The 26,965-nt window shown below is 46.9% G+C and overlaps 1 protein-coding gene and 1 long non-coding RNA gene across 17 annotated transcripts in view; one reads left to right on the top strand and one right to left on the bottom strand.

Annotated features, from left to right (window-relative positions):
* The window catches only part of TTLL11 (tubulin tyrosine ligase like 11), a 245,870-nt gene that overhangs the window by 156,262 nt on the left and 62,643 nt on the right, over positions 1-26,965 (top strand). For 10 of the 15 annotated variants that reach the window (XM_040482200.1, XM_040482196.1, XM_040482190.1 and 7 more), the window contains one exon: positions 23,064-23,147. The exons of 1 other annotated variant lie outside the window; for it this stretch is intronic. In XM_040482200.1, the coding sequence (XP_040338134.1) occupies positions 23,064-23,147 (84 nt within the window). Of the gene's footprint in view, positions 1-2,683; positions 2,693-3,720; positions 3,727-10,928; positions 11,259-12,944; positions 12,956-23,063; positions 23,148-24,983; positions 25,319-26,965 lie in introns of those variants that run through there. 4 more of the 15 variants (XM_040482206.1, XM_040482205.1, XM_040482199.1 and 1 more) reach the window with 4 other exon arrangements.
* LOC121034938 (uncharacterized) lies at positions 21,527-24,815 on the bottom strand. Of its 2 annotated transcripts, none has more exons than XR_005792684.1 (3): positions 24,447-24,815; positions 22,137-22,239; positions 21,527-21,881 (listed from the first exon to the last, which is right to left on the bottom strand). It is a non-coding gene; the product is annotated as an uncharacterized LOC121034938 (long non-coding RNA). The 2 variants fall into 2 exon arrangements; XR_005792685.1 differs by having other exon boundaries at positions 22,137-23,075; positions 24,447-24,555.

The following is a 26,965-nucleotide window of genomic DNA, read 5'->3' as shown; positions in this document are numbered from 1 at the left end:
GCCTGTGTCCTGCTTCTCTCCTTCAGCTGAGCCTGTCCTCCTCGCCGTGATGAGAAAATTCTTGTAATAAGACCATATAGTCGGATTAAAACAGGTTGAAAAGAAACAAAATCAATACTTTGCCATTTGTTTTATTATATGGAACCCTCAGACTTGCTCACAGACGTTTTGGTTAGCTTCCAGCCCCTTGTGACAAATGACTGTCTCAGGGAGAGTTAAAATGTCTCTCACAAGCCGGAGGAAATCTCCGGAACGAATTTTAGTTGATAAAAGTAGCTGGGCTTGACGATTTTGCTCAGGTTTAAAAAAAAAAAAAAAAAAAAAAAACTTGTTATCCCCACAGGCGTTCCTGCAGGAAATTGCTTGGGCCTGTTTTTTCTCTCCTCTTTCTGGAAGTGCCCAATTTCACGGTGACCCCTGCCTTTTCATCAGGGCTCTCCCCAAAGCTATTCTCTCCCCCTGTCCTCTCCTGTTTCATTTTTAAACTTCTCGTTTCCATCCCCAGAACCCTCACTTGCCCCTTCCCCTGTGTCTTGCGTTAACAAGTCTCATTCATTTTCCTCTGAATGGCTTGTCAGCATCTTCTAACTCTGAGTTTACTTTATGATTAAAAGGAACAAACCAGCAAACAACATGATACAGTATAGAGAACCCAGGAAACGGGGGAAAGCCAGGGCCAAGGGCCTTGCCTCTCTCTGGCCCGTGTACTGTTAGTGAGCTGGGAAGGACGGAAACATTCCAGGGTCCCACTCAACAGTGTCACTACGCCCTAAGCCACTGAGCACCAACCCTGTGCCAGGCCCTGCGTTGAGGTTCAGGAGCATGGGAAGTTAGCACCGCTAACTCCGGTGGGGAATGTCTGGGAAAGCCAATTACTAGTCTAGCATGAGAGCCAATGCTGTGGAAGGAGGAATTCTGTCATTCAAGGATGACACTAGAGTGTCCCCCCTCTGACAGCTAAAGGGAGGGAGCATGACCCTGGAAAAGAGGCTTGGCTGGAGCCAGGCAGGTCGGGTGTGGAGCCCTGGGTAACTTGTTAGCGTCCTGAACAGGGATAGCCACCTACTCTCACTGAATCCCACTTTCTGCTCCTGTAAAAATGAGATGTCAGACGTCTAGGGCTGTTGGGAGTACTGAAAAGTGAGTACTGTCTTAAAGTTCCTTGGAACAATGCCTGGCCCAGAGGATGTCCCCCAAAGTGTTGATTTCACCTGTTTCCAAATGATGCCCTTTGCAGTTTTCGAACAAACAACACTAAAGCATTGAAAAAAAGGTAATGCTAAAAACAAAATTAAAAAAAAAAAAATGCAAAAAACACACCCAAAACAAAAAACTTCCAACCCCAACGTCCACGAACAGAGCTAAGGATTGTCTAAACTCTGTCTACCAACAGCCTTTAATGTTTTCTTGTAATGTACAAGATTTGAGTCCTGCTGGTTTTGAAGTGACTGTGGCCTAAACTTTCCCCCACATTGCTATGCAGTCCTCACCGTCGTTCTCAGTGCTGAGAGAATATCCTAGGGAGCAGCTGTACTGCAATTTACCCCCATCATTGGACATTTATGTGGTGTTCAATTTTGTTCTTCTCTAAATAAAGCCCTGCTCTGGAATTACTGAGTCAAAGGCAATGCCTATCTTTAAAGATCTTGCTGCAAAGGGACATTTTGCTTTTTCAAGAGGTTGTAAATGCCCTCCTGGCCGCCTTTCATGTCTGTGTGTGTCCATTCCCCTGGAAAGCCTTAGGTGCTGCCTTTACTTTTATTTATTTATTTTTAATGTTTATTTATTTTTGAGAAACAGACAGAGCACGAGCAGGGGAGGGGCAGAGAGAGGGAGACGCAGAATCTGAAGCAGACTCCAGGCTCTGAGCTGTCAGCACAGAGCCTGATGCAGGGCTCAAACCCATGGACCGCGAGATCATGACCTGAGCCGAATTCAGAGGCTCAACTGACTGAGCCCCCCAGGCGCCTCAGGTGCTGCCTGTAAACTAGTTGCCAATTTAGGGAGTTTAAGATGGTTTTTCAGTGTGTAGGTCTTCGTTTGTTAATGGGCCTGAGCATATTTCCACATCACCGTTTATATTTGATTTTATGGAACTTGCAATTTATCTACCTGTATCTCTTATCCATCTGATCGTTGGGATTTTGAGGTTACACACACACACACACACACACACACACACACACAGGCACACACCTGCAGTTAGAGGGTAATAGGGACCCGTCTGGGGCACTAATTTCAGGGCCTGGTCCCCTCCTAGCCAATCCCAGAGTAGACCTTTCCCCCACCCTCACTGTCACAGATGACAGCAGGGGCGGTCAGAGGCCGTCAGAGGGTTTCCAGAATCAGACCCTCTTCTTCTGGAGCAAATGAGGTCTTTCTACTGACTCCAGGGGACCTGGAGAGTCACTGTGGGCTTTATGTCTCCTCTGGCCCCATGTCAGCTTGCTCCCTTGGTCACTGGCTTATTGTAGCATGTGCAATCTTGAGGGTTCCTGGGCCCCAGGAACCCCTTCAGGGGACTCCAGTGAGAAATGCTGAATTAAAAAATTCCACAGTGCCACTTGTGACGGCTTGGCTCCAGGGCCCTGGGTGATTTTGAGCATAAATGCACGTGAAGGCACAGAAATTGGGAGACAGCAACATCATTATATTACATTTTTAAAAGCGGTATCAATAAGAAGAAAACAGAGTGGGGTACAACCCTTGTGGGGTGCTCAGGGATCTCACGAGAAATGCGAGTCTAAAGGCTACTTCCTAAGAGTTAGCAGTAAACGGATCAGTGTAGACTCGTGGTTGTTCCCACACCGCTGGTTCCGTCTAACGGCTTCAGTCTCTACAATTTCCCCTGCATCAGTCTCTACAGCACCGGCAGTGGCAGCAGCTGAGGTGTGGAGAGTGCTGTTTGCCAGGTAGCGTGCTAAGCTCCTTAAAGATGTTACTTCATAATCCTCGAAACAGATGAAGAGGACTTAGCGTGTGACTGTGTCGGGCTCGCCAGGTTCCTCCGTGGGCTCAGAGACGGCTCTTGTGGGCACACCTGCACCGCCCCCCCCCCCCTCTTACATCTCTTGACTCTCCTTCCTTCTAACTGTAGAGGCAGCTGTGAACATCTAAAGTTTAGGATTACTTCACTCTGCCTGGCCCCGGGCTTTACTGCAGGACTCTCTACCCTCCTCGGCCATCTGCTTCGCTTCCACTCTCTACTTTCCAACCCCGTTCCCTCTTTGTCTGACCACCCCCCATAGGAGCGTCTCATAATTGTGATTACTAAAGCTGAAATTCTCAAGGTGTTGAAAAAGTACACAGAAATAAATCAGCAGGTGCCAGAATTTCTCCTGAGGGGGCGACTCAGCCCTGGGGAGGGATTGCTGAGCTTTAATTTACACAACAGCTGTGATTCTAAAAGGGTGTGTAAATCAGTCCGGGGGTAATTGAAAGGTACCAGGGCGGGTAACTGTTACATGAAGGAATCCTATGGTGAGCTCTTTTGTAAAACAAATCTTACTGATCCTTTGAGGTCCCGCTCTGGTGTCACCTCCTCCTTGAAGTTTTCTCTGCTCGCCCCCCCCCTTCCCGATTAATTACTCTTTCATCTAAGCTCCCTTAGGACATTGGTCGTGTCTCTGCCTAGCACGTGATCCAACCTCCCTTGTGATATAAATAGATCTTGGCACAAAAAAAGTGTGAAACGAATGTTTGTTGAGTCAATGAAAGAAGGAACCAGTGAATTAGATTCACCTCCCTGAGGGAGAGATGTACTCTCGATTTAACTCTTTTTTTGCAAACGACCAGCAGGGGTCTTCCGCTAGGATCTCGCCCTTCCGCTGGTCAGCAGATATTTGGATGAGTAAACAACGGAAGACAAATTAGCCTCTCAATTTATCCTTTGGGAAAACTCCTCTGTTAACAACCAAGAGATAATATTTTAAGATTGTAGGAAATTTGTTGGCAGCGGTCAAAGCAATTCAAAGCGTAAGGATGCCTTCCAGGCTGTTCACATATGAACTGGATGCCCTTTTTCTCCTTACCTTCCCCCGGCAGAGGGGTCCAGGCAAAGGGGCCCTCGGCCCTCTGTAGTGGGTAAGTGTTTTCCTCCTCCTTCTTTGAGAACAGTTCCTTTCCTATGATGGGGCTGCTCACATTCTGATCATTCACGAGACTGAAATGACCATGGCCAACTTTGGTGGCATAAACTTGGAGGCTATAGTCTTTGCTACCGGTCTTTTTTTTTTTTTATTATTATTTATTTATTCTGAGAGAGAGAGAGAGCAGAGTGGGGCAGCGGCAGAGAGAGAGGGGGAGAATTCCAAGCAGGCTCCACGCTGTCAGCATAGAGCCCTATGAGGGGCTCGAACTCACAAACTGTGAGATTATGACCTGAGCGGAGATCAAGAGTCAGACGCTGAACCAAATGAGCCACCCCGGTGCCCTTCTACTGGTCTTTGTGTTAGTGCTGACATACACCAATTTCCAGAGAGAAATCTTGGCCTTGGACACACAGATCCTCCTTGGCCCACTCCTGTGGAGACGGGGTGGCCATCTGCTCAGGTTCAAATCTTGTTAGGTACTGATGTAAAAGAAAAGGATTTCAACCCTACCTTCGGTTTGATTGACTACCAAAGAAAATAGTTTGGGTCTAAATTTGCAAGATGAGCTATCTACTTCTCGGTGATATGCTGCCTGGTGACACCCATCCCAGTTTCCTGGAAGGATATGGGATCCATCTGGTCTAGATGGTTGGATCAAGCCAACCCCTCAGAGAGCTCTGCTCTTGTATACTTACATTGTTCCAGCTGCCTTTCCTGCCTTTTCTTTGGTGCTCCCCCTGCGGGGGGAGACATTATAAGAAGCATTGATTGTAAATATGCATTGTACATGTAAAGAGCTTAAAGCAGCGCCTGGCACATGGTTAAACAGTATTAAAGTGTTAGCTATTATGTCTAGCATGGGCATAACTGTTAGATTATTGTTAGGATGTTGTTGAGGACATCATGTGCTACATCACTAGCTGTCCTACCACAGGGGAAGTTTCTCTCCGGCACCAGCTCCAGGAAAAGCTGGGCTTCTGCTTGAGCAACTGGTATGTCTTCTGTATTGTAACATCTTGTTATCAAAGTGAACTTTTCTGCTTCCCTGTTTCCTTTGGTTACCAGGAAGCTTGGAGCCAAATCCAGGACCACTTTACCCCTGCCAGCAATTATGCAGACCTTTGAAGCATGTGTTTCTTTATGTTTAGGTCATTTAAAAAAAATTATTTTTTAATGTTCATTCCTGAGGGAGAGAGAGAGACAGAGCACAAATGGGGGAGGGACACAGAGAGAGGAAGACACAGAATCTGAAGCAGGCTCCAGGCTCCAAGCTGTCAGCACAGAGCCCGTCATGGGACTCAAACTCATGAACCGTGAGATCATGGCCTGAGCCGAAGTCGGACACTTAACCGACCAAGCCATCCAGGAATCCCTGTGTTTGGTTCATTCTTAACCTTATCTTTTTATTCTACCCATGCCCTTCCCTTACCCCTGTTTATGTGTGGATCCATTTTAAAGCATTTATCTATCTGTCTAATCTACCTATCTGTAAACCGCCTCATATACTTTTTTAAGAAAGGAACATGTATGTGTTTCTAAAAAAAACAGTATTTCAAAGTATTTCAAAGGGATCAAGCAACCCCAGTGCCCATCACCTGATGAATAGATTACCAAAATGTGGTGTATTTATGCCGTGGAATATTATTCAGCCTTAAAAAGGAAGGAAATCCTGCAGTATGCTATCACATGGATGGAACTTGAGGTCGTGATACTAAGTGAAAGAAGCCAGTCGCAAAAGGACAAACACTGTATGATTCCACTTACATACGGAACTTGGAGTAGTCAAAATCATGAAGACAGAGAGAAGAATGGTAGTTGCCAGCGGCTGCAGGGACAGGGGAATGGGGAGCTCGTGTTTAATGGGTACAGAGTTTCAGATTTAACAAGAGGAAAGGGTTATGGGGATGGATGGTGGGGAAGGTGGTGCAACAAAGTGAATATTTAGTACCACTGAACTGTATACTTAAAAACGACTAAGACGGCAAACGTTGTGTTATGTGTATTTTTTTTATTTTTTTTCAACATTTATTTATTTTTGGGACAGAGAGAGACAGAGCATGAACGGGGGAGGGGCAGAGAGAGAGGGAGACACAGAATCGGAAACAGGCTCCAGGCTCTGAGCCATCAACCCAGAGCCTGACGCGGGGCTCGAACTCACGGAGCGTGAGATCGTGACCTGGCTGAAGTCGGACGCTTAACCGACTGCGCCACCCAGGCGCCCCGTGTTATGTGTATTTTAACACAACAATGAAAACGCCACAACATGTTAAAGTATTTTGAGGCGTCGAAACTCCTGAAGTTATACCGCCATCTTTAGAGTCGTCTAATATTGATTTTATTAAAAAGCACAAGTGCTCGCTTCGGCAGCACATATACTAAAATTGGAACGATATTAAAAAGCACAAGAATGGACACCCTTAAGTTTATAATTAAGCCAGCTACCGTTTTCTCCATGACTCAGTCTAACTTGCGACTTTTATAAAGTACTCCAGTTTAACTGACGTGTACCATTCATAAAGAAGAGCGCATAGTTTGTAAGTGTCACGCTCAGCGAATTGTCATAAAGTGAACACAGTGGAGTAACCCAATCCAGGACAAGACGTGGGACATTACCAGAACCTGAGCCCTCCCGCAGACCCCTTCTCATCACCGCCCACTGCCTCCTAACCCCCCACACGGCCGCCATCATGACCTCTACCGCCATATGTTCTTTTCACCTGCTCTTGAACGTTAGGTATAAATACAGCCAGACAATACACATTCTCTTGTGTCTGACTTCTCTCACTCAACATCACACCGGTGACATTCATCTGTGTTGTTATATGAAGCAGGAATTCATTGATTTTCACTGTTGTATGGAGTTATTATATTTTGGGAATACACCAGTTTGTTTCTGTGTTCTACAACTGATGGGTTATTTCCAGGGTTTGGCGATTATTTCGTGTATCCTTTGTGGAGAACAAGATGGGTCATAGAAGGAATTATATTAGATGGGTGAATGAATGAATGCATCTTGTAAATTATCACAGATGACCCTCCACTCCCAAGTGGCTTGGCCATGGAGCCTCTGGAGCCGGGTCCCACCCCCATCTGAGCTCCTTGGGCAGCCCCTGTGTTTTTTTGTTTTTTTTTTTTTTTCTTTTCAACGTTTTTATTTATTTTTGGGACAGAGAGAGACAGAGCATGAACGGGGGAGGGGCAGAGAGAGAGGGAGACACAGAATCGGAAACAGGCTCCAGGCTCCGAGCCATCAGCCCAGAGCCTGACGCGGGGCTCGAACTCACGGAGCGCGAGATCGTGACCTGGCTGAAGTCGGACGCTTAACCGACTGCGCCACCCAGGCGCCCCTCCCTGTGTTGTTTTTAATGACATCTGCCCCCCACCCCCCCCGGGGGGGGGGGGGGGGGTAGGTTGCATTCATTCATTCAACAAATAAGTATTCACCGTGTACTACGCGCATGCATTATGCGGAGTCTGGGGACACATCTGGCATGACAATAGAGGACAGTCACTGTCCTCACAGAGCATATGTTCTAGTGGCATGGAATTTCCCTGTCTACATTCTGGTATATCCCATTGCTCTGTGACCTCTGGTCAATGCTCTGCCCCGTGGTAGCCACGCTGTTAGACCTCATGGAATCTTGCCCTGTGCGTTCAGCTCTCCACCAAGGACGTGAGTAGTGCCCCCCACCGACCCCACACACAGACTTGCTTCTCTCCAGTTACCTGCCCCAGGCATTCTGGATGCCTCAGCTCCCTGGATGCTGATCTCTGCTTCTGTAACTCGGAGGAATCTGCTACTCTCCCCTCCCTGGCCCGTGGTCTGTAAGATGCCCTGGCTAGCTGGGGCTCACCTTACGTTTCCCTCTGTTCAAGGTTCATAGGCCTGCACTGCCTGTTGACCAATACTTAAAATCACTCTCCTCAAAAAATGCACCAAGTTTTCTAGTTGTTTAAGGCAGGAGTATAAGCTTGCTGTCACTCCATTACAGCCCAAAGTAGCAGTATATGCTTGTCTTTTTTTTTAAAAAAGTTTTTAATGTTTATTTTTGAGAGAGAGAGACAGACAGAGTGTGAGCAGGGGAGGGGCAGAGAGAGAGAGAGAGAGGGAGACCCAGAATCAAAAGCAGGCTCTGGGCTCTGAGCTGTCAGCACAGAGCCCGACGTGGGGCTCAAACTCACTGTGAGATTGTGATCTGACCTGAATTTGGGACACTTAACCGACTAAACCACCCAGGCACCCTGTATGCTTGTCTTTTTAATGGCCCTATATTATTCCATTATATGGGCAGAACTTAATTCTAGTGGGTTTTTTTAAGTGCAGTGTATTTCCTACAGAGCAATGAGAAATGTAAGACTTACAGATTATACTCATTCTTGCCCCTGACTCATGCTCACTTCAGCAGGTGCCCTGGATTACCTATCTTTCTTTCCTTTTTTTTTTTTATTGGAAATAAAGTGGAAAAACATACCTAACATAAAATTTACCATTTTAATGATTTGAAAGTATACAGTTTAGTGTCGTTAAGTATATTCACAATGTTGCGCAACCATCAATTTAGTAGATTTGAAAGGTAAGTATAAAAGAAAATTGACTTCTGGCACACGACAGGAAGTATTTGTTTGAATAAATATATGATTGAATCCTGTCACTGGAGAGACTGTTTCTGAATTTGTTGAAATGCTTTTGGCTACAGGTACCTAAAAAACCCCACTTCATGAAAAGGTTTTGAAAACTAAAGGGCTCTGAAGTTGGTCAGTGCGGTGGCTCAACGCATCACTGAGTGCCCCAGTCCATTGCTTTCTTTCGCTCTCCCACCCTCGGCACGGTGCTTCGTCCTCTGGGCTCATGCCCCTCCTGGCCCAGGGCTGGCCAGAGCCATTTTAGGTGTTGTTTCCAAAATTAGCAGCATCTCGAGGCAGGAAAGGGGTCCACCCTTCCTCGTGTACCTTTGAAGAGTGAAGAAACCTCTCTCGGAGAAGCCCTCAGATTTCCCGGCACATCACGTTAGCCAGAAGTGGGTCACGGTCCCGATCCCAAACCAGGATCATCGAGGACAACGGGCCGTCCGCGATTGTTCTAGACCAAGCAGAACTCGCCCCTGCGGCTGGGCCTTGGGCTGGGGCCGGCCTCCCTGCAGTGCCTAGCCTTGAGGAAGGGCACGGGTGCCTAAACAGAGAGTTCTGGAAGGAAAAGGGAAGGGAGGAAACGGACCTCAGATGGGCCATCAGTCATGTCTGTCGCAGGGTCCCAACCCGAAATCAGTCTGCCTCGGTTCCAAGGCAGAGACACTTACATGTGAGAAGTTCGGTTTGTCGAAATAAAGAAATAAGAATCTTAACTGGAGATCAAATTCCCTAACAGTGTTTCCAACCGTCTGACTGTCGTCAGCTACAAATCTAAGTCTAATGTGACTGGCCACGCTCAGGGCCCCCATGAACTCCTGATTCCTTCAGCCAGGCTGCTGTTCCTTCCATTCTTACTGCTGGCCACTCCTGAGGCCCAGCTCAGAAAGTGTTTCCTCTGAGATCCTTCTCTGAACCCCAGAATCAAAATGAATTCTCCCCTTTTTCTGTACTCACTTTCATACAGTTTGGAAAAACCGATGTATAGCCATGTCTTGTTTTTTATTTCTTTGTTTAAAAAAATTACAAAAGTACTAATACATCCTACTTTTAAATAATTCAAACAATAGGGCTGCCTGTGTGGCTCAGTCTTATGTTAAGCACCCGACTTCAGCTCAGGTCATGATCTCACAGTCCGTGAGTTCGAGCCCCACATCGGGCTCTGTGCGACAGCTCAGAGCCTGATGCCTGCTTCGGACTCTGTGTCTCCCTCTCTCTCTGCCCCTCCCCTGCTCACGCGCTTTCTCTCTCTGTCTCTCAAAAATGAATAAACATTAAATTTTTTTAAGTAAAAAATAATAATTCAAACGATACATAAAGTATATACATTGCAAAGTCAAACCTTCCCACTCTTTCCCTCAATCCCAACCCTACTTTCCAGTGATAACTGCTCTGAACAATTTGCTTTTATCCTTTCAAACACTTTTATGTGATATACGAACCTCCAAGGAGAGGTGAATTCATTTTGTTATTGTAGTTTTTATAAAAATGGAATCATACGATGTCCTACACATGTGTTACTCTGTGACTTGCTGTGTTTACTTATCAGCATCGTGAGGACAGCTTTCTGTATCTGTAGGTCCAGATCTAGACATTATTTCTATGGCCTGTTATTCCAGTTTGGGGCCATACCATACTTTTTATGACCAATCCCCCGATGATGGAGACATAAGTTATTTTCATGTTCCCACATTTCAGCAGTGCTGCCCGGTGTGTGTGTGTGTGTGTGTGTGTGTGTGTGTGTCCGTGTACCAATATTTCTGTGGGGTAGATTTCTAGAAATAAAGTCACTGGGACAAAGGATAGGCGATTTTTAAAGTTTGATAGCCAATGCCAAATTTCATGAGGGTGTTTTGGAGCCAGCTGCTGCTGGTACAAGATAAGTAATTTCTGGACTTTCAGACTTTATAAACCAATAAAATGTAAAAAGAAAAAAAAAAGGTGGACATAACAAAGAAAGTAGCCAACATTTTATTTTTTCACGTGAGGACCTTATAAAAAAATCAGGTACTAACGATTCGCTGGAACCATGTGAAATTGACATTTTCATATGTCAAAATAGTCTAATAGCTGCCTAATATTTGACTTCATACTGAGATTGATTTCATAAAACAATGGACACCCACGCTCACACGTTCACACGTGCAACTTTGCTTACTTTTCTCGTTTCACCCATCAAATGGCTGCACACTCACTTAATCTCATGTCTAGGAATCGCTGGTGGAGAATCGTTGACCAGGGCCCCTCCCACCGCCACCACCAGCATCTGGCTTTGCTGTCGCTGGGAGTGACATTGTGGTCACGTGAAGAGCAACATGGTGGGGAGGAAACGGAGATGAAGTGGTGCATATTCCTGTCCTTGACCTTTGGCTCTAGTTATAAGCTCCAGTGAAAGAGGCGCTGAGAGGCAGAACCTGATGAATCTGGGTGAGAGGGCCTGTGTGACACTTGCCACAAGCAGGACACGAGAAGCCACAGGTGAGACAGGCTCTCCTCTGACCCCCAGTCTACCCACCCCCCCTGCCACGTCTCCATGGAACCTAGCTCCATTCAAGGGCTGGAAGCTTAGGGAGTATGAAGAATGAGCCCTCTTCCCATGGATGGTCCTCAGATGGCAGCCCAGCTTGGAAGGAAGGACGTTCCAGTGGGAGTGGACCCTTGGGAGTCTGTGAGGAGAGGAAGATGTCTTCTCGAGGACCCTGGCCCTGTTCATGGACGCTCAGGAGACCCTCCCAGGGAACGGTCAGGAACGCCTGAGCGATCTGCTAGAAAGGCAACAGCAGAGCGGGCCTCCGGGTCTGTTACTGGGCAGGTTGGGGGCTACTGAGGCAGTGAAAGACTTACCAGTTTATTTGGAAGTCCTGCCTGAGCCTACGTTCCTTGAAGCCATGGACTGTATCTTCACAGTATTTGCTACATGAAATCCAATGGATGCGACTGTGTCCCAACAAAGCTCTGTTTACAAAAACAGATGGCAAGCTGGTTTGGACCCAAGGACCATAGTTTATCAACTCCTGCCCTCTACTATAGGACAAAGAAGCAAAGCAGCCTCTCTCCCGATCAGATACTACATAAGCCGCCTCGCCATAAGCTGTTTCACCTTTTTGAGCCTCAGCTTCCCCAAACATGAAGTGGGGATAATAGTCGCTACCTTCAGGATTGTTGTGAGAGTCAAAGGAGGTAGTGTGTACAGAGCGTCCAGCCGAGCACCGGCGGGTAGATGGCGTCGAGGGTCGAGAACTGCTCGTTTTCACCAAGCACGGATGCTAGATCCAGAGCCCCCCCCCACCCAGCTCCTTTCCCCAGGCCTGTCCGGGGAACAATATGAAAGAGCAGGAGGCAAGGTTTCCAAAGGCTGGCGGAATGAGATCCTTGGGATTTTGATTTGATTTCAACACAAGCACTGGGCAGAGACATAATGTCCCTGGTCCTCCTTATACATAGCCTTCAGGTGTCAGTTCAGTAGCGTCCTGGCTATATGACATCCATCACAAGCAGCTTACAGCTTCCAAAAACACAGTCCTGGACAGATGTTGAGCCTGTCTGGGGATTAGAAATATCCTTTTCCATTAAGCATAAATTAACTTAATCACCAGGTATGAAAGATACGCAACACAAACAGCATTCCCTGAAGCTTTCATTAAAATTAAAATTCTATTTAAAATTTAGCTTGTATTTTCTAGGACTTGAACCCCTTCAAAGAGATAATATCTGCTGTAAATTTTTACACTGACAGAGTGGCAGAGATGAATATGCCGGGGACAGTGATGTACTATGTAATTTAACTCTGCCTCCTGGCCTTCTTTTCGCCAACGGATGGATCTGTACATCTTAAAGAAATAATTAGTCTCGGTAAGATCTGGTCTTTGACCATTTTCAGAAGCAGTCAGAGTGATGTAGAAAAATGAAACTCTGAGTCGAGATCACTAAGAGCGAGGTGCTTCAAGTCTTGTTGTTCGGATCCATGCTGCGGAAAGTGCTCTTAGGATAAACAGAAAGGAGGGGCATTGACAGATGAATTGCCAGGAGACCTCTGAACAGAACCCTCCTTGGCTTGGCCTGTTTGCTGGGGTTGGAACCGGTGAGTGGAGGAGGGGAGACAGCCGGGGGGGGGGGGCTCCCTGCGTCCCTTATCAAACTGTGCAGGAGAGACCGCCTGGGGGAACATGCCCCGCCTGGGGGACAGCGTGACGCCGTGGAAAGAGCACTGAGGTCAAACAAAGCTGGCTTCGGATCTGGTTCTTTTTTTTTCTGACTCTGATCTTGGGCGAGTCTCATAATTTCTCCAAGCTTCGGGTTTCTAATCTGTGAAGTGAGAAAAATAATGCCTGCTTCCGGGGATCATCGTGAGGGTTAGAGATAATCTCGGTGCTTAGAACCCCTGACATTCTAGGTGCTTACTGAATGCTTAGTATTATTTATTCATTTAGGAAACCATTGTTGAACATCTGCCGTGTGTCAGAGTCTAGACTAAGTGCTGACGATGCAGAAAGTCAGAGAACACAGCCCCCCCCCCCCAAGATGCTCAAAGATAGGGGATTGAGACGTATAAAGAAGAAAATCACAATATAGGGTGACATGTCTGAAGTGGAATCCTGAACATGGTTCAGAGCTGATGCAAAGCAGGAGCAGTGTGCCCTGTAGGAAGTGACATCTGTTGGGTTTTAATGACATAGAGAGGCTCGCATGGTATATGGGCAGAGAAGGGCATTCTGAGCAGCAGGGACAGCTTATACAAAGGCAGAGAGGTGTGCAGAGACATTTTGTATTGGGAGGATTATAAACACGGAGGTACTATTAGGTGGGGAGGAGGGGCGGGGGGGGTCCTAAGGATGGAGTGTCTCTTCAGGTGGGCGCACCCCCTGAAGACCTGGGTTTGAAGTGTCCCAGATGATTCCTCAGCTTGGCCACAGCGGCCCAGTGGCCACCACATGGTGCCAGTCGCCCCGTCAAGGTACTCAGGACACCCGGACCAGAAGGCAGCTCTTCCAAAAGAAAGTCCCACTCTTGAGTTGAATGGGTTGCAGGTTTGAGAGGAAGCAGGTCCTAGAGTGGCAAATGTCCTGGGTGAGGAGGTCCACACAGCCGGGAGCCCAGTCCCCACATATGGCCCCACGCGAGCTCCCTGGGAGCAGGGGGCACTAGGTGTTTCTCTCCCCTGAGTCCCGGGTGTAGGGCCTGTCACAGAGTAGAAAGTTGTAAATATTTGTCGAATAAATGCTCAGATGCCTCATCTGGCCATCTTCACCCTGTTTCCCTCACGGCGCCGCTGTGAGGACCAGGGACAAAACAGGGGTGGATGTACTTGGCAAGGTCTCAGGCTTTATTTAAATATAGGTGCATGGTCATATACAGCTGTGCGCCCATTAGCATGTGCACCACAGTTGACCCACCCGTTAAAAAAAAATACCTGCAGTATTCCTACTCGCTCTCTCATTTAACAAAAAAGCCACCATATGCCTTTTAAAATGATGAGGAAATGCAAACTGCATGGTTATATTTGGTGACTCGCCTTTTTTTTTTTTAAGTATCGCAAAGTTGACTTAGTAGTCAAAACAGTAATTATATTTGAGACGATCAAAGATATCCCGGTTCTTTCCCGTGCAATCTAAAAAATGTAAATTTACGGGGGAAAAAAATTGAAATTGTACCTACCTACAAAGCAAGCATTATCTCAAAAAAAAAAAAAAATTGTTTTCCCAAACATCTCCAGCTGTCTTGACAGCTCAAAACATCGCTTGCTCCCAAGCCCACAGCCCTTTGTTTTAGTGATAAATGTGTTCTAAAGAAAACCGCTGCTCTACAGAGCTGGAATTGGTGTTTGGTTTGAAGCTGTAATGAGGCACCACTGTTTTCCAAACTGTTACGCTCAGCTGACAAGGAAACTGTGAAGGAACTGGAAAGTTTCTAAAGGGCTGCACAAAAAGCGGGGACGTTTACGGCACTGGCAGAAAGAGAGGCAACTATAATGGGGGTTAGCATCTGAAATAGAGCCATTGGATGCTCACTGCCGCTCGGTGACATGCTTTGGCCCAAGTAATGACTAAATAATATATATATTATATATACACACATATATAATTATATATTATATTTATAATATATAATTATATATGTAATTAATATATAATTAATATTATACATTAAATATATAATTATATATTATATAATTCATTACATATTATATATTATATATTATATAATATATTAATATATCATATTGTATATATACAATATAATATATAATTAATATGCATTAAATATATAATTATTTATATATTATATAATTCGTTGCATATTATATATATTATATAATATATAATATATTAATATATCATATTAATATAATATACATAAAATATATAATATATAATTAATATTATACATTAAATATATAATTATTTATATATTATATAATTTGTTGCATATAATAATTTATAATTGTATATAATATTATTAGATATAATATTATAATGACATTTGTTGTTCCAACCCTGCACACTCTATCATGTGGACAAAGTAGCTCTCCCCTTATGGGCCTCAGTTGCCTTATCTGCACTTTGAGATAATAATTTCTGCCCTGCTTACCTTACCGCCTTGCTTGGAGGGTCCAGAGAGGTAATGGGACTGTTGAGCTGCAGGAAGGATTGTCACAGTGGCCGTAGCAGTCCTCCCAACCCCAGGACCCGACATGCCCCAGCCCCCTCTCCCCACTAGCCCAGAACATCTCCGGGATTCAGAGTCCTCCTGGGTCCTGCTTTGCGGAGCTGCCCCAAGTGCCCTCACCTGGTGTTTCCCTAAAGCCCTAGGAGGCAGGGTCAAGAGAAGCCAGTTGCAGCTCAAGCTCTCTGCTCTTGCTGGGCGGTTCCAGGCAAGTCCTTGCCCCACACTGAGCCTCGTTTTCTTGGGCCTAAAGGGAGACTTTGGCCCAAGTGATTCCTGAAGCCTCTTCCAACAGAAAACACGGAGCCCAGCCCATGAGCACTCATTTGCCTCAAACAGGTCCTATGGGTCTGGGGCTATTGGGCACCCCTGGGGGAGTTGGAGTCCTTGGTTTTCTAAATGGTCTGTGTTTAACCCTTTCAACACCCAACCCTTTCAGTCTTGCTGGGTATCTTGGCTTCTCAAATACATTTCAGTGAATTTGGCTTTTTAATTGAATGATGCTTCTGCAAACTGGTTTTAAATTGTTCTGCAATGTATCGGTGCCCCAGAAGAGCTCTGAAGGGTTTTTCTACCTCCTCCTCTGCCTTCAGGCTGTCACTTCCTACACTGCACATTGCATGACTGTGGCATCCTGTGGCGTCCCTTCTATTTGCTGGCTGTACTGTGCTATGTGATGGTCTGAAGATGAGCTCACCAAGTCGTCAGCATTGTGTGTAGAGTAAGAGTATATAGGGGTAAGAGCGATGCCGCAAGAGGCTGGCCTCACTCACAGACATAAACTTCAGGGCATGAACTGGGATCTGCATTTGAGCTTCTCTGAGAGGGAGGGCTTCTCTCTAGCCTCCTAGTTCTTAGTAGTGTTTTAAACAGAGAGAGGAAGTGCTTGGGTGTCTGGGTTTGGACAGGGGAGAGATTTCTCAACTACATGGTTTTTGCATGAGAATTACCACATCAGTCTTTACCCTAAATCTCTCCTCTCTTGCTGCAAACACATGCCCTAGGCTCCGTCCCCATTTCTTGAGTTCCAGAATTATGCCCTTCGTGCCAAGCTCTTGTTTGTTCACGCATGCCGTGTCCTCTGCATGAGATCCAGGAATAATTCTCTCTCTCTCTCTCTCTCTCTCTCTCTCTCTCCCTCCCTCCCTCCCTCTCTCCCTGCCACCTGAAGGCTCTACCCAAGCCTTTCATCTCTTGGCTACCTCATGGAAGCCTTGGAAGTGGCCCTGAACCCTCCGGGGAGCAGAGAGCTGCTCTGTCCCTGTGCCCACCTCATGCTTCACATGTATGCCACACTCAGTGACCTGTCTGTGTGGGTGATGCTTCTGCCAAATTGAACTCCTCTGTGCTAAGACTGCCTTTGGATCGCCAGTACCCAGTGCAATGTCTGGCACATAGTAGGGACTCGATTAGGGTTGGAAGAACGAATGCACAAACAAATGAATGAATAAGTTGACTCCCTTATTTGGCTTAATAACATCACTCTCAAAATGTATGGATTGAAATCTTAACCCCTGGTGACTCAAAATATGACCTTATTTGGAGATGGGGTCTTTATAGAGATAATCAAGTTAAAATGAGGTCATTAGGGTGGGCCCTAATCCTATAGGACCGGTGTCCTCACAAGGAGAGGAAATTTGGACACAGGGCCACACAGAGAGGGGACAGTGTGGAGACCCAGGGAGAACACGGCCACCTACGTACCAAGGGGACGGGCCTGGAGCCCCAGCCGAGGACAAGCAACACGTCTGCATGTCTGTTCCCCATAATAGGCGCTCTGACTAGTTCAAGAAATCTGTGACTGGACGGACACACAAATGTAGAGATAAGTAGAGACAACCACCATTGAAATGAAAAACGACTTCATTAGTTACTTCAATATTTTATGAATGTTCAGTGCAGCACTGTCAAAATGGGAGATGGGTCTCTCTTCATGGCTCATGAAACACCAGCACGTGGTGGGATCTTTCACAAGTAGTAATTAATTACTCTGTGTGGTGAGCTGGGCGGGCAGTCTCCAACCTGGAGACAAGGCAGTCTGCAGGCGGGTCAGTCCTGATGGCTGGGTTGGCAATGCTCTTAGCTGGGGATTGTCCCCTGCCCCACACTCTCTTTCTTCCTCCCTCCCTTCCTTCCTCCTCTTTCTTTCTTTCTTTCTTTCTTTCTATTTTTGAGAGAGAGAGAGTTCATGTGCATGCGCGAGTTGGGGGGTGGGAAGAAAGCGAGAGAGAGAGAGAGAGAGAGAGAGAGAATCCCAAGCAGGCTCCATGCTCAGCTCAGAGCCCCATGTGGGGCTCGATCCCAAGACCCTGGGATCACAACCTGAGCCTGAAATCAGGAGTCAGGCCCTCAAACGACTGAGCCACCCAGGCGCCCCAACACCTCACACACTCTAGAAGAGAGAAACAAAGGATCCGCTTAACTATCAGAACCTGAAGGAGCCATAAGGTCGCCTCCTCCAACCTTTTCACGTTACAGTTGGGAAAATGGAGGTTGTTAGAGGGAATGGAATTCTCTGGGTCTTGTGGCTACTGTGGGAGAATCTGGGACTGGCATCCAAGTCACCTGACAGCTGGTCTCACCAGAATTCTCTTTTCTCTTAAGCAATGCACCTGCCTTATGTTTGGGTGCTAGATGTCTGTGCCTCACCTGCATGGACAGCCCTCTTCTTCGTACTCCCACTTTTCTTTCTTCCTTCTGTAGGACATAGGTATCATCATCCCTATTTTACAGATGAAAATGCTGATCCCCAGAAAGGTGAAGCATTTTGTTAAGGTGGAAGGACCAAGAACCAGCAGCCCAGGAATTTTATTCCTGGCTGTCTTACTCCCAAGCTTCCCACCCCTCTGTGCTTTTTCTTAATGAATCTTTACCCTTAGGCCTTAGACATTTTTCTCCCAATTATATATAACATATTTTAAAATATCCATTTGGTTAGAAGTAATAGATTTTTCATGGCCAACCAGCTTCTATGTAAGACTTCCTAGAGAAATTAGTAGTAAGATTTAGCAGATTTCAAAGGGCTTGCCCATCCTTAAAGTTTGCTACCACATGGAAATAGTGAGCGGATGTTCTAGACACAGCGTGGTGATTGGAAGAATCTTGAGTGATCTGCAGGTAACTGACTGAAGGTGGTGGTCTTTGATGAATGCAGGACCAGACTATCTCTTAGTCTATCCCGGTTTTGCACATGTCCTCTCCCCCATCCGTGGATAACCTTTTAGTAGGACCACGGCAACCAACCTCCATTGTCATTTCCCCTTGAGCTCTGGGAAGGCAGAAGGAACTTCCTCTCCCTCTCTGGATTCCATCATCTAACACCATCCTACTCCCTGGGAAGTAATCCATAAATATCTGTGAAATAATGAATGGGGTCTTCTCTCGTTTTGGAACCACAGACATTTTTTTTCTGGTATTTTTTTCTTGTTTTCTGACTATCGCTCTGTGGACAGCCTCCGAGCTGGCAATGGACCTGCTTCCGTTTCTTCTTTCGGATCCATCCTATGCACCAGATTCCGAGCAAGGCAGAATCCACATGCTCCCTGGCAAATTGAAAATGGATCCTCATCCTGTTTATGCATGCCTATTGTATGTTGGTCTTTCTGCTACGTCTTGGGAATCACACTAGGTTGTTCCTTCTAGGAGCTCCCAGCCGATGGGTAAGTTGAACAAATAACTCAAATATGATGAAGACCATAGCAAGCGTTAAATGAGGCACTAGTGATGAGCTATGGGAGGAAGGGTAGTTAATTTTTCCTGGAGAAATCATGGGAGGGTTCACAGAGAAGACAGATATTTCAAAAAAAAATTATTACATAAATGAATTCTGAGCAGCTCATCCCAAGTTCACATTCTACATAAGAAACTCAAAAATAGAGTTCGCTGTTTCCAATTCTGGCTGTTTAGGGTGCTGACTCAGATTCAGATTCATAGCTGTGAGAAGAAGAATCTAAAAAATAATTAGAGATACAAATCTCAATGACTATTTCTTATTAGTAGGAAAGAAACTGTGGGTCACTTGAAAATATTGCTTAATCTCATTACTTCTAGTTCCACACACTCCTATGTGAAATATTTTTAAACCCATATTTGTGTTGAAATTAATAGAAAAATGTGTCACCCTATTTTATTGTGATTTCAGTAGTTAAGTTCATGGCAACCAAAAGATTATAGATAGAAAAGCTTTGAACTGGTGACTATGATTTCATTCTCTAGCAATTTAGAAGGTCATGGACTAAAGCAAGATTATAGAACAAGGGCCTTAAAAATGTTAATACCTGTTGACTGAGAAATTTCACTTCTGGGAATTTATACCAAAGATATAATCCAAAATTATGAGAGAGATGTATTGTCTAAATATGTATATCCAAGTAGTGAAAAATCAGAAACAATTGAAATAGCCATTAGCTTGAGGGAAGTCACTCGGTCATGAAAGATTTCTATAAGGGGCGCCTGGGTGGCTCAGCTGGTTGAGCATCCAACTTCAGCTCAGGTCCTGATATCACGATTCATGAGTTCGAGCTCCGCGTCAGGCTCTGTGTTAACAGCTCGGAGCCTGGAACTGTTTCAGATTCTGTGACTCCCTCTCTCTCTCTGCCCCTCCCTTGCTCATGCTCTGTCTCTTTCTCTCTCTCAAGATAAACATTAAAAAAAAAAAAAAAGATTTCCATAAATAATTTTGGTGACATGACAGATACATGCTTATAACACAACGTCAAATAAAAATTAGGCCACAAAATTTTGTGTATAGTATGATTTCAACTATGTGACAAAATTATGTGCATAGGAGTAGAAGGGAATTTACCAGAATATTAGCAGTGATCATTTCTGATAGTGAGATGATGTTTGAGAGTTGTGTGATCTCACCTATGTTTTTATATTTGTGTGTGTATATACATTTGCGTGTATCAGGAAATGTGATATTACAGCATTAAAACCAGCAATGTTAGAGGGGACCGCTGGGTAGGAATGGACAGCACAGGCCAGCACATTCTGAGGTTTGAGGGCTTGGGAAACATGACACAGAACAGTCGCAGAGCTCTTCAGAGTGAAAGAGCGTGACCAACCACAGCTTGGACTCGCCTGGGTCCATAGCTGCCATGATGGCAGGAGGAGCATGGGAGGCCAGGTGCCAGTCAACACGTCAACTAGTTGCTGGTGGCCTCATGGTTTCATGAGCTCAGGTCATTCACAGCTGGACCCAGACAGCACAAAGTGTACGGAAGAATGGCACCTGCCGTCCCGGAAGAAGAGGCAGCAGGCGAGGACTTGGCACGGGCAGGGGTAATGGTCAGGGTATTGTCCTGGTGGGAAACTCCTAGAATACCAAACGGGCACTGAGGCAGGAACCCCATTGGATGGAATTGACCATCTCCATAAGGGGTTGGTAGCTGCTAGAATCTGAGTTTCCTCTTAGGCATGAGGATTCCAGGCTTAGAGCAGAAAGAATGATGCCAGGGTGAAGACCATTGAGCTTCCACCTGCTGGGCTGGGACTGGCCCCAGGTGTGGACAGTACTGAGCCGGTTGGCAGAGGGTCAGGGCTCTGTGGGTCTCCAGCTGCGAGGGGCTGGCTGGTGTCACTCCAGATGAACCGTATACTAAATGCGTAATAATGTATAAAAGACAAGACGTTGTCCATGTCCCTTTGACGATCATTATTAAACATGGGAACATTTTTAGTTGCTAGTACTTTCTTCAAAGAGAAAATGCTGTTTGCAAAGATGGCTCTGTCAGGAATGTGGGAATCCGAGCCGTTTATGTTTCATTTTCATACACAGTGTGTGAAGCCAAGTCGGCCTGTATATTTAACCCACGTTATATTTGGTATCCCTGAGCTGTGCTGGGAAAACCAGCAAGCCCCTAGCTGTAAAATGACAGGATAAATATTACTCCGCTCAAAGCACAGAAGAAAAAATACACCTCAGTATTTTCTTTAAATACTTTACGTTTATCTGATACTCTCTATTACACCAGTGCATTTGTTCTATGTGACAGATTTATGAAGTGTAGACACGGCCAGCCCAGAGAGGTGGGGGACTGCCCTGTGTAAGCCACTGTTTAAACCTAGGGGGTGTGTGTGTGCGTGCATGTGTGTAAAGTGAACGCTTTGAAATGACTTATAAAAAATATGTATATATAATCTCATATATATATGTATACTTATGTTTATATAAAATATCACAATCTTTACAACAACTTGCAAGAGAGATATTGTCCTCATTTGAAGGATGAGAAAACAAAGGATCAGACAAGCCAAGTGACTTGCCCAATGTCCCCCAGCGTCCAGGAGGCAGAGTTGGGATTTGAACCCAAGCTGGATGCCTCGGCCTCTTCCAGAAGGTCAGAGGAGGGGCTCCCCCCTCCTGCCGCACTGGGGCCTGTGCGATCATCCTTGCTCGTCCCCCTGGCTGAAGTTCAGGCGTCTGCTGATTTCCTTCCGCATACCTTTCAGTGCAGCCACAACATTTCTGTTCCTACATCTGAGAAGCGTGAGTCACTCCTGTCGGGAATAATTAGAACAAGAGGGTCTGGGCAGTGAGCAAGGAAGGGGGAGAAGGAAAGGCAGAACAGAGGAGGGTGAGTGAGCTAGGGAGCTGAGGGGGCAGCGCCTGGGGCTTCAGAACTGACCTCCCCCATTTGTCAAGAGGAGAGCGGGTCCCAGGGGGAGGTGGGCCGATGGGGTGGCGGCTCCTCCAGGAGTCAGGAAGCAGGGCTGAGGCCCCCAGCACTAGCAGGGGTGGATGTTAGGAAATACCTCTGGATCTGAGCCCCTAACGGAAGGTGGGAACGTTCCAAGCCGTGCACATTCACAGCATCCTGTGGCTCTGGTAGGATCCAGAAGGTAGAGTCAACAGCTCCTGGTTATTAGGTTAGAGATGACTGAACCTTCAGATGGTGGAACACACACACACACACACACACACACACACACACGTGTGCACACACGCGCGCGCGTGCCCATGCGTGCAGAAATAAGGCTCAAGGTGAACGTTGTCTGCAGCAAAGCAAAACATACCCTAGACATCTTGTTCACACTGCGAGGGAGGAAGATCCTGGAAAATATCAAGGGACCAAGTGTGGCAACTTACCGTTCCTAAATTTGAGACAGATAAGATAAAGATAAGATATAGTCTTTCGTTCTCTGCCTTTATTGTTGCATGTCGGTCTGAACGTAACATTTTGGGAACGGGCTTTAATCAGGTCGTTCCTGCCCTTCGTCACACAGCGTCTTCTCAGTCACAAATCCCCTTCCTGGCGGCTTTTTGAACAAAAAGGTTTTCTGTAGCTATGTCTCGGCCTTACTGCATCGTAATGGAACTCTCTTTCTCTAGGTGTCTCCCTGCGCCAGTTGGCAGCCCGTGCAGGCAGGGGCACTGTCTTACTCGTCTCACATCCCCTCTGCCCCGTGCTCGAGGGGCCACACGTTTATCTTGCCCACTTATCACGCTCGGTGCCAACTTAGAGACGCCTGTGCCCTCGGGCTTTGTTCCAACCATTTGAGGAAATGTGGAACCCGGGTTCTCACGGCCCCCTCCCCTCCAGGGAGTGTGGTGTCCAGGCCCTTTGCAGGCCCCCCCCGGAGGCATCCTGAGTATCTCTCAGCTGCCCTGTAGAAGTTACGTGCGTTTGTCTTGTGCCCACCAGCTTGCAAACAGTAGTTCATTATGCTTTCTGATTTCAGCTTTCCAGATATCTATACGGACAGAAAACACAGATTCCCTCCGGTTTCTGACAGAATGCCTTCATCACAGCTTCCCGTAGTCAGGTACTGGCCAGTGGAGTCGACGTAGCCAAACTCGTCTCCATCTCCTACACCTGTGGCTACGCCTCTCGGTTTCTGTGCCTCAAAAACTCCTAGAGTGTGGTCCGGCGGGCACGGGCAGACGAACGGGGTCGCAGAAGCAGAGATGTAATTAGAACTGACCCCGATTCTCCCTTAGTGTGTGGGAAGCAACACGGCAGAGTTGGCGGGGGGTGGGGAGACAGGTTTCAGCAGCAGAAAGGCTTGATAGGCATTCCCATCCAACCCTTTGTCTGCTGTGCGACTGTGGACAAATTACTTACCTTCTCTGAGCCTCAGGTTCCTGATCTGTGAAATGGAGATAATGGCGCCCAACTCACAGGATCACTGTGGGAGTTAGAAGGGATTTGGGGGGGGTGGGGAATGTGATCACAGCTGTGGTAAATCTCACGTACTGTGCGCGCGCACACAACGAGAAAGAGAAACGGAAAGACAGATGAAATCCTGGAAAGAAAACTCCAGTACGTTAGCAGTGGCTGAAGGTGGATGGTGAAACAAAGGGTGAATTTTACCCCCTTTTTCTGCTTTTTTGGTATCTTTAAATATTTTTTTCCATGAACCTATATTGACTTGATAATTAGGAAAATGGAAAATAAAGAAGTGTAAAATAGGAAAAGAGAAATAATATGCATTAAGTACCAGGCATAAGTTGGCACTCGGTAAATGGTAGCTATTTTTACTAATTAGTCATTATGCCTAATAATAATAATTAGGCATAATGATTTCCTCTGGGACCAGGGGTTGTGAATTAGTCTGTTGGAGGCGGCTGATGACTCCCTCTAAGGGAGAGGGAGTTCTGGGTTCACTTCCAACCAGGCCACCCCTCCCTTGCCTCCCCGATCCTTCTGCCAATGCCTGAGTGCCCGCCCCCCCCCACCCTGCTCCCGCTTCTTCCCCCCCAAAAGCAGTCTGAGCAAAGGTCCTGTGCCCCTAGAAAGGGGAGCACACTTTCGGGCAGGCAGAGGTGTTCTCCCTGGAGGAGCTGTCCAAGGAGAGTGGTGGTGGTCAGGGCGGGACATCACCATCCCTTCACTGGTGGCCAGTTGTCTAGGGGGATAGAGTGAGAGGGTCAATAGTCCCTTCTATTTCTTCTGTTTGGAGAGCAGACAAGGTCCCTGGGACAAGAGTTTCCCAACACCTAAAACTGACTCGATGCTGTTAGTTGGCAGGTCACAGAAGTTAAACGTGTCCCCTCTCTTCGCTCGTGGCACAGTGAGAATACTGGTCTCATTGGGTCAACCCAAGTGAGAGTTTTAGACTAACCTGCCAAATTCCTCAGGGTCCCCACAGTTTCAACCAGACAGAATTAAACTTCTGCCAAAAGCAAAGAGAAAATGAGGTCCCGAACTAGCTGCGTAGCCGTGAGCAAGTCAGAAGACCTCTCTAAACCTGTGTCCTAGGTGTAAAATGAGAGATCAGCACCGCTGGTCCCTGGAATCCCTAGACGTTCTCAATTCCGTGACGTGCTGGTAATAAACACAGTTGGTTCCGAGAAGAGAGCGGACTCGGAGGTTTTCTCTGCTCAGTGGGCAAGCTGCCAAAATGGGATGGCTGGGACAGGGAAGGACAGGAATTCTCTCTGGGGCTGACACTTAATCGGTGTGGCCCCCAGAGGTGACAAACGATGGCAGGACATCAGCTGGTGGCTTCTAGAACAGTGAAAACAGCAGGTCCTCCGTCAGTGCATGCGAACCCTCCGTTAACGTCAGCGTCGGGTGTGAAATGCCTGCCCAATGCCGGGCACGGTGGCAGATGTCACACAGACCACATGCCGTGTCCACCCCTTGGTGCCCTGCAGGATCAGCTTTGCCATCGCTCCACAGGGGAGGCAGCTGAGACTCAAGAGCTTGGCTCCCTTTCTCCCTTGACATTTTCTGTGCCTGGACAGCATGCTCAGCGCCCCGAGAATCTGAGAGCAAACAAGATGATCCAGCCCCCGTGGAACCGGCAGTTTAGAAACAGCTAGAGACAAGCACATGGGCAGTCATAGTACAGTGTGGAAAAGTCTTCAGAAAAGAGAGAAAAGTAGCGTTGTGAAGCACAGTGAAGGGGTCACCCACACCCGCAGAAGGGCAGCGCAAGGTGGGGGCAATGACATTCCAGGCAGAGGCCACAGCACGTGCAAAAGCCCCAGGGTGAGTATACAGCGGAAGAACTTGGAGAGCTTTGTGGTCTGGCTGGAGTTCACATGGGGATGTGGAAGGACAGGGGCTGGAGGGGACAGAGCCGGCACGTGAAAGGACTTGACTGGGCCAGTGACCCTGCAGGCAGAGGGGAGTCAGTCATTCATGCATTCACGCACTTGGCCAATATTCAGTGAGGGCCTACTGTGTGCCGGGACTGAGGAGCCAGTGGTGAACAGAACCATCACAAATGTCTTCCTTTGTGAAACTCACATTATTTATTGGGGTTGGGGGTGGTAAGAGGGCAGGAGACGGACATCAGCGAAGTAAACGAGTAAAATCTATGCTCTGATGAATGGCAGCACGGCTGTGGTGAAGAACGGAGCAAGGTGGGCACTCAGAGGCTGGCGAGGAGTGGGCGTCACAGCTGTAAGCAGAGTGGCCAGGGGAGGTCTGTCGGGGAAGGGGACGTTTCCACAAGCACTGGAAGGAAGTGAGTGGGAGAGCCAGGGACGGGTTCAGGGCCGCGGGGTGACACGGTCAGGTCTGCCGGTTGGCTATGATATGGAAGATGTGTTGGAAGGGGAAGCTGGAAGCAGGCAGACTCGTGATGGGGCTGTTGAAATTCAGGTGACCCACCATTGAAGTGACAGGTGATGGCAGCTTAGATTCTGGGGAGCAGCAGTGGAGATGGAGAGAAGTGGGTGGACCGAGGTGACAGAGGAACAAGACTGGGCTACTTGTGGGGTTTGGGAGTTACTCTCTTCTGTCTGGTTTCTGACCCAGGCACTGTGTGGGTGTTAAATATCTTCTCTGAGTCGCGAGCAAAGCTGGCGGCTCAGTTTTGGGAGCAGCAATTGATGAGCTCAAAAGCGTTTTGTCCAAGGGCACCCATGTTCATACCTGCACTGCTCACAACAGCCAGCAGGTGGCAGCAGCCCAAGTGACCATGCAGGGACGGAAGACCGGGTAGACAAGATGTATGTGCACACAAAGGAATATTATTCAGCCTTTAAAAGGAAAGAGGTTCTGACACCTGCCACAGCGTGGATGAACTTTGAGGACATTGTGCTACGTGAAATAAACCGGACACAAAAGGACAAATACTATATGGTTCCACTTACTCACCAGGAGGTTCCTAAAGTGGTCAAATTCATAGAGACAGGAAGTAGAATGATGGTTGCCGGGGCTGGGGATGCGGGGAATGGGGAGTTCATGTATAACAGACACAGAGTTTCCGTCTGGGAACGTGGAAAAGTTCTGGACGTGGATGGTGGTGAGTGTTGCACAACAGTATGAATGTACTTAATAGCCCTGAACGGTACCCTTAAAAAATGACTAAAACGGTAAAGTTTATGTTATGTCTGCTTTATGAAAATGTTTTACAATTCGTTTTAAGTAATTTACTCGAAGTCACATGACTATCGAGTCCAGCCCAGCCCCAGAGGCCCTCTTGTATTTCTGCCTCTTATTCTGAGGTCTCCCCGCCTCTCACTCTTCCCTGGGTTCCAGACTGGCTGGGATCCCCTGGCAAAGTGACTTGGCATCTCTGGGCCTATTTTTCCTCACCTGCAAGGTGGAGATGACCCTTCGTGGGGTTGCTGTGAGAATTAGATGGGTTCACACCTATCACTTGCGTGGCACCGAGTAAATTATCAT

The sequence above is a fragment of the Herpailurus yagouaroundi genome, unplaced genomic scaffold (assembly GCF_014898765.1).
Source record: "Herpailurus yagouaroundi ecotype Mexico unplaced genomic scaffold, PumYag 160, whole genome shotgun sequence".
NCBI lineage: Eukaryota > Metazoa > Chordata > Mammalia > Carnivora > Felidae > Herpailurus > Herpailurus yagouaroundi.
The sequence above is the reverse complement of the archived record's forward strand: the minus strand, read 5'-3'. Positions and strand labels throughout refer to the sequence as shown.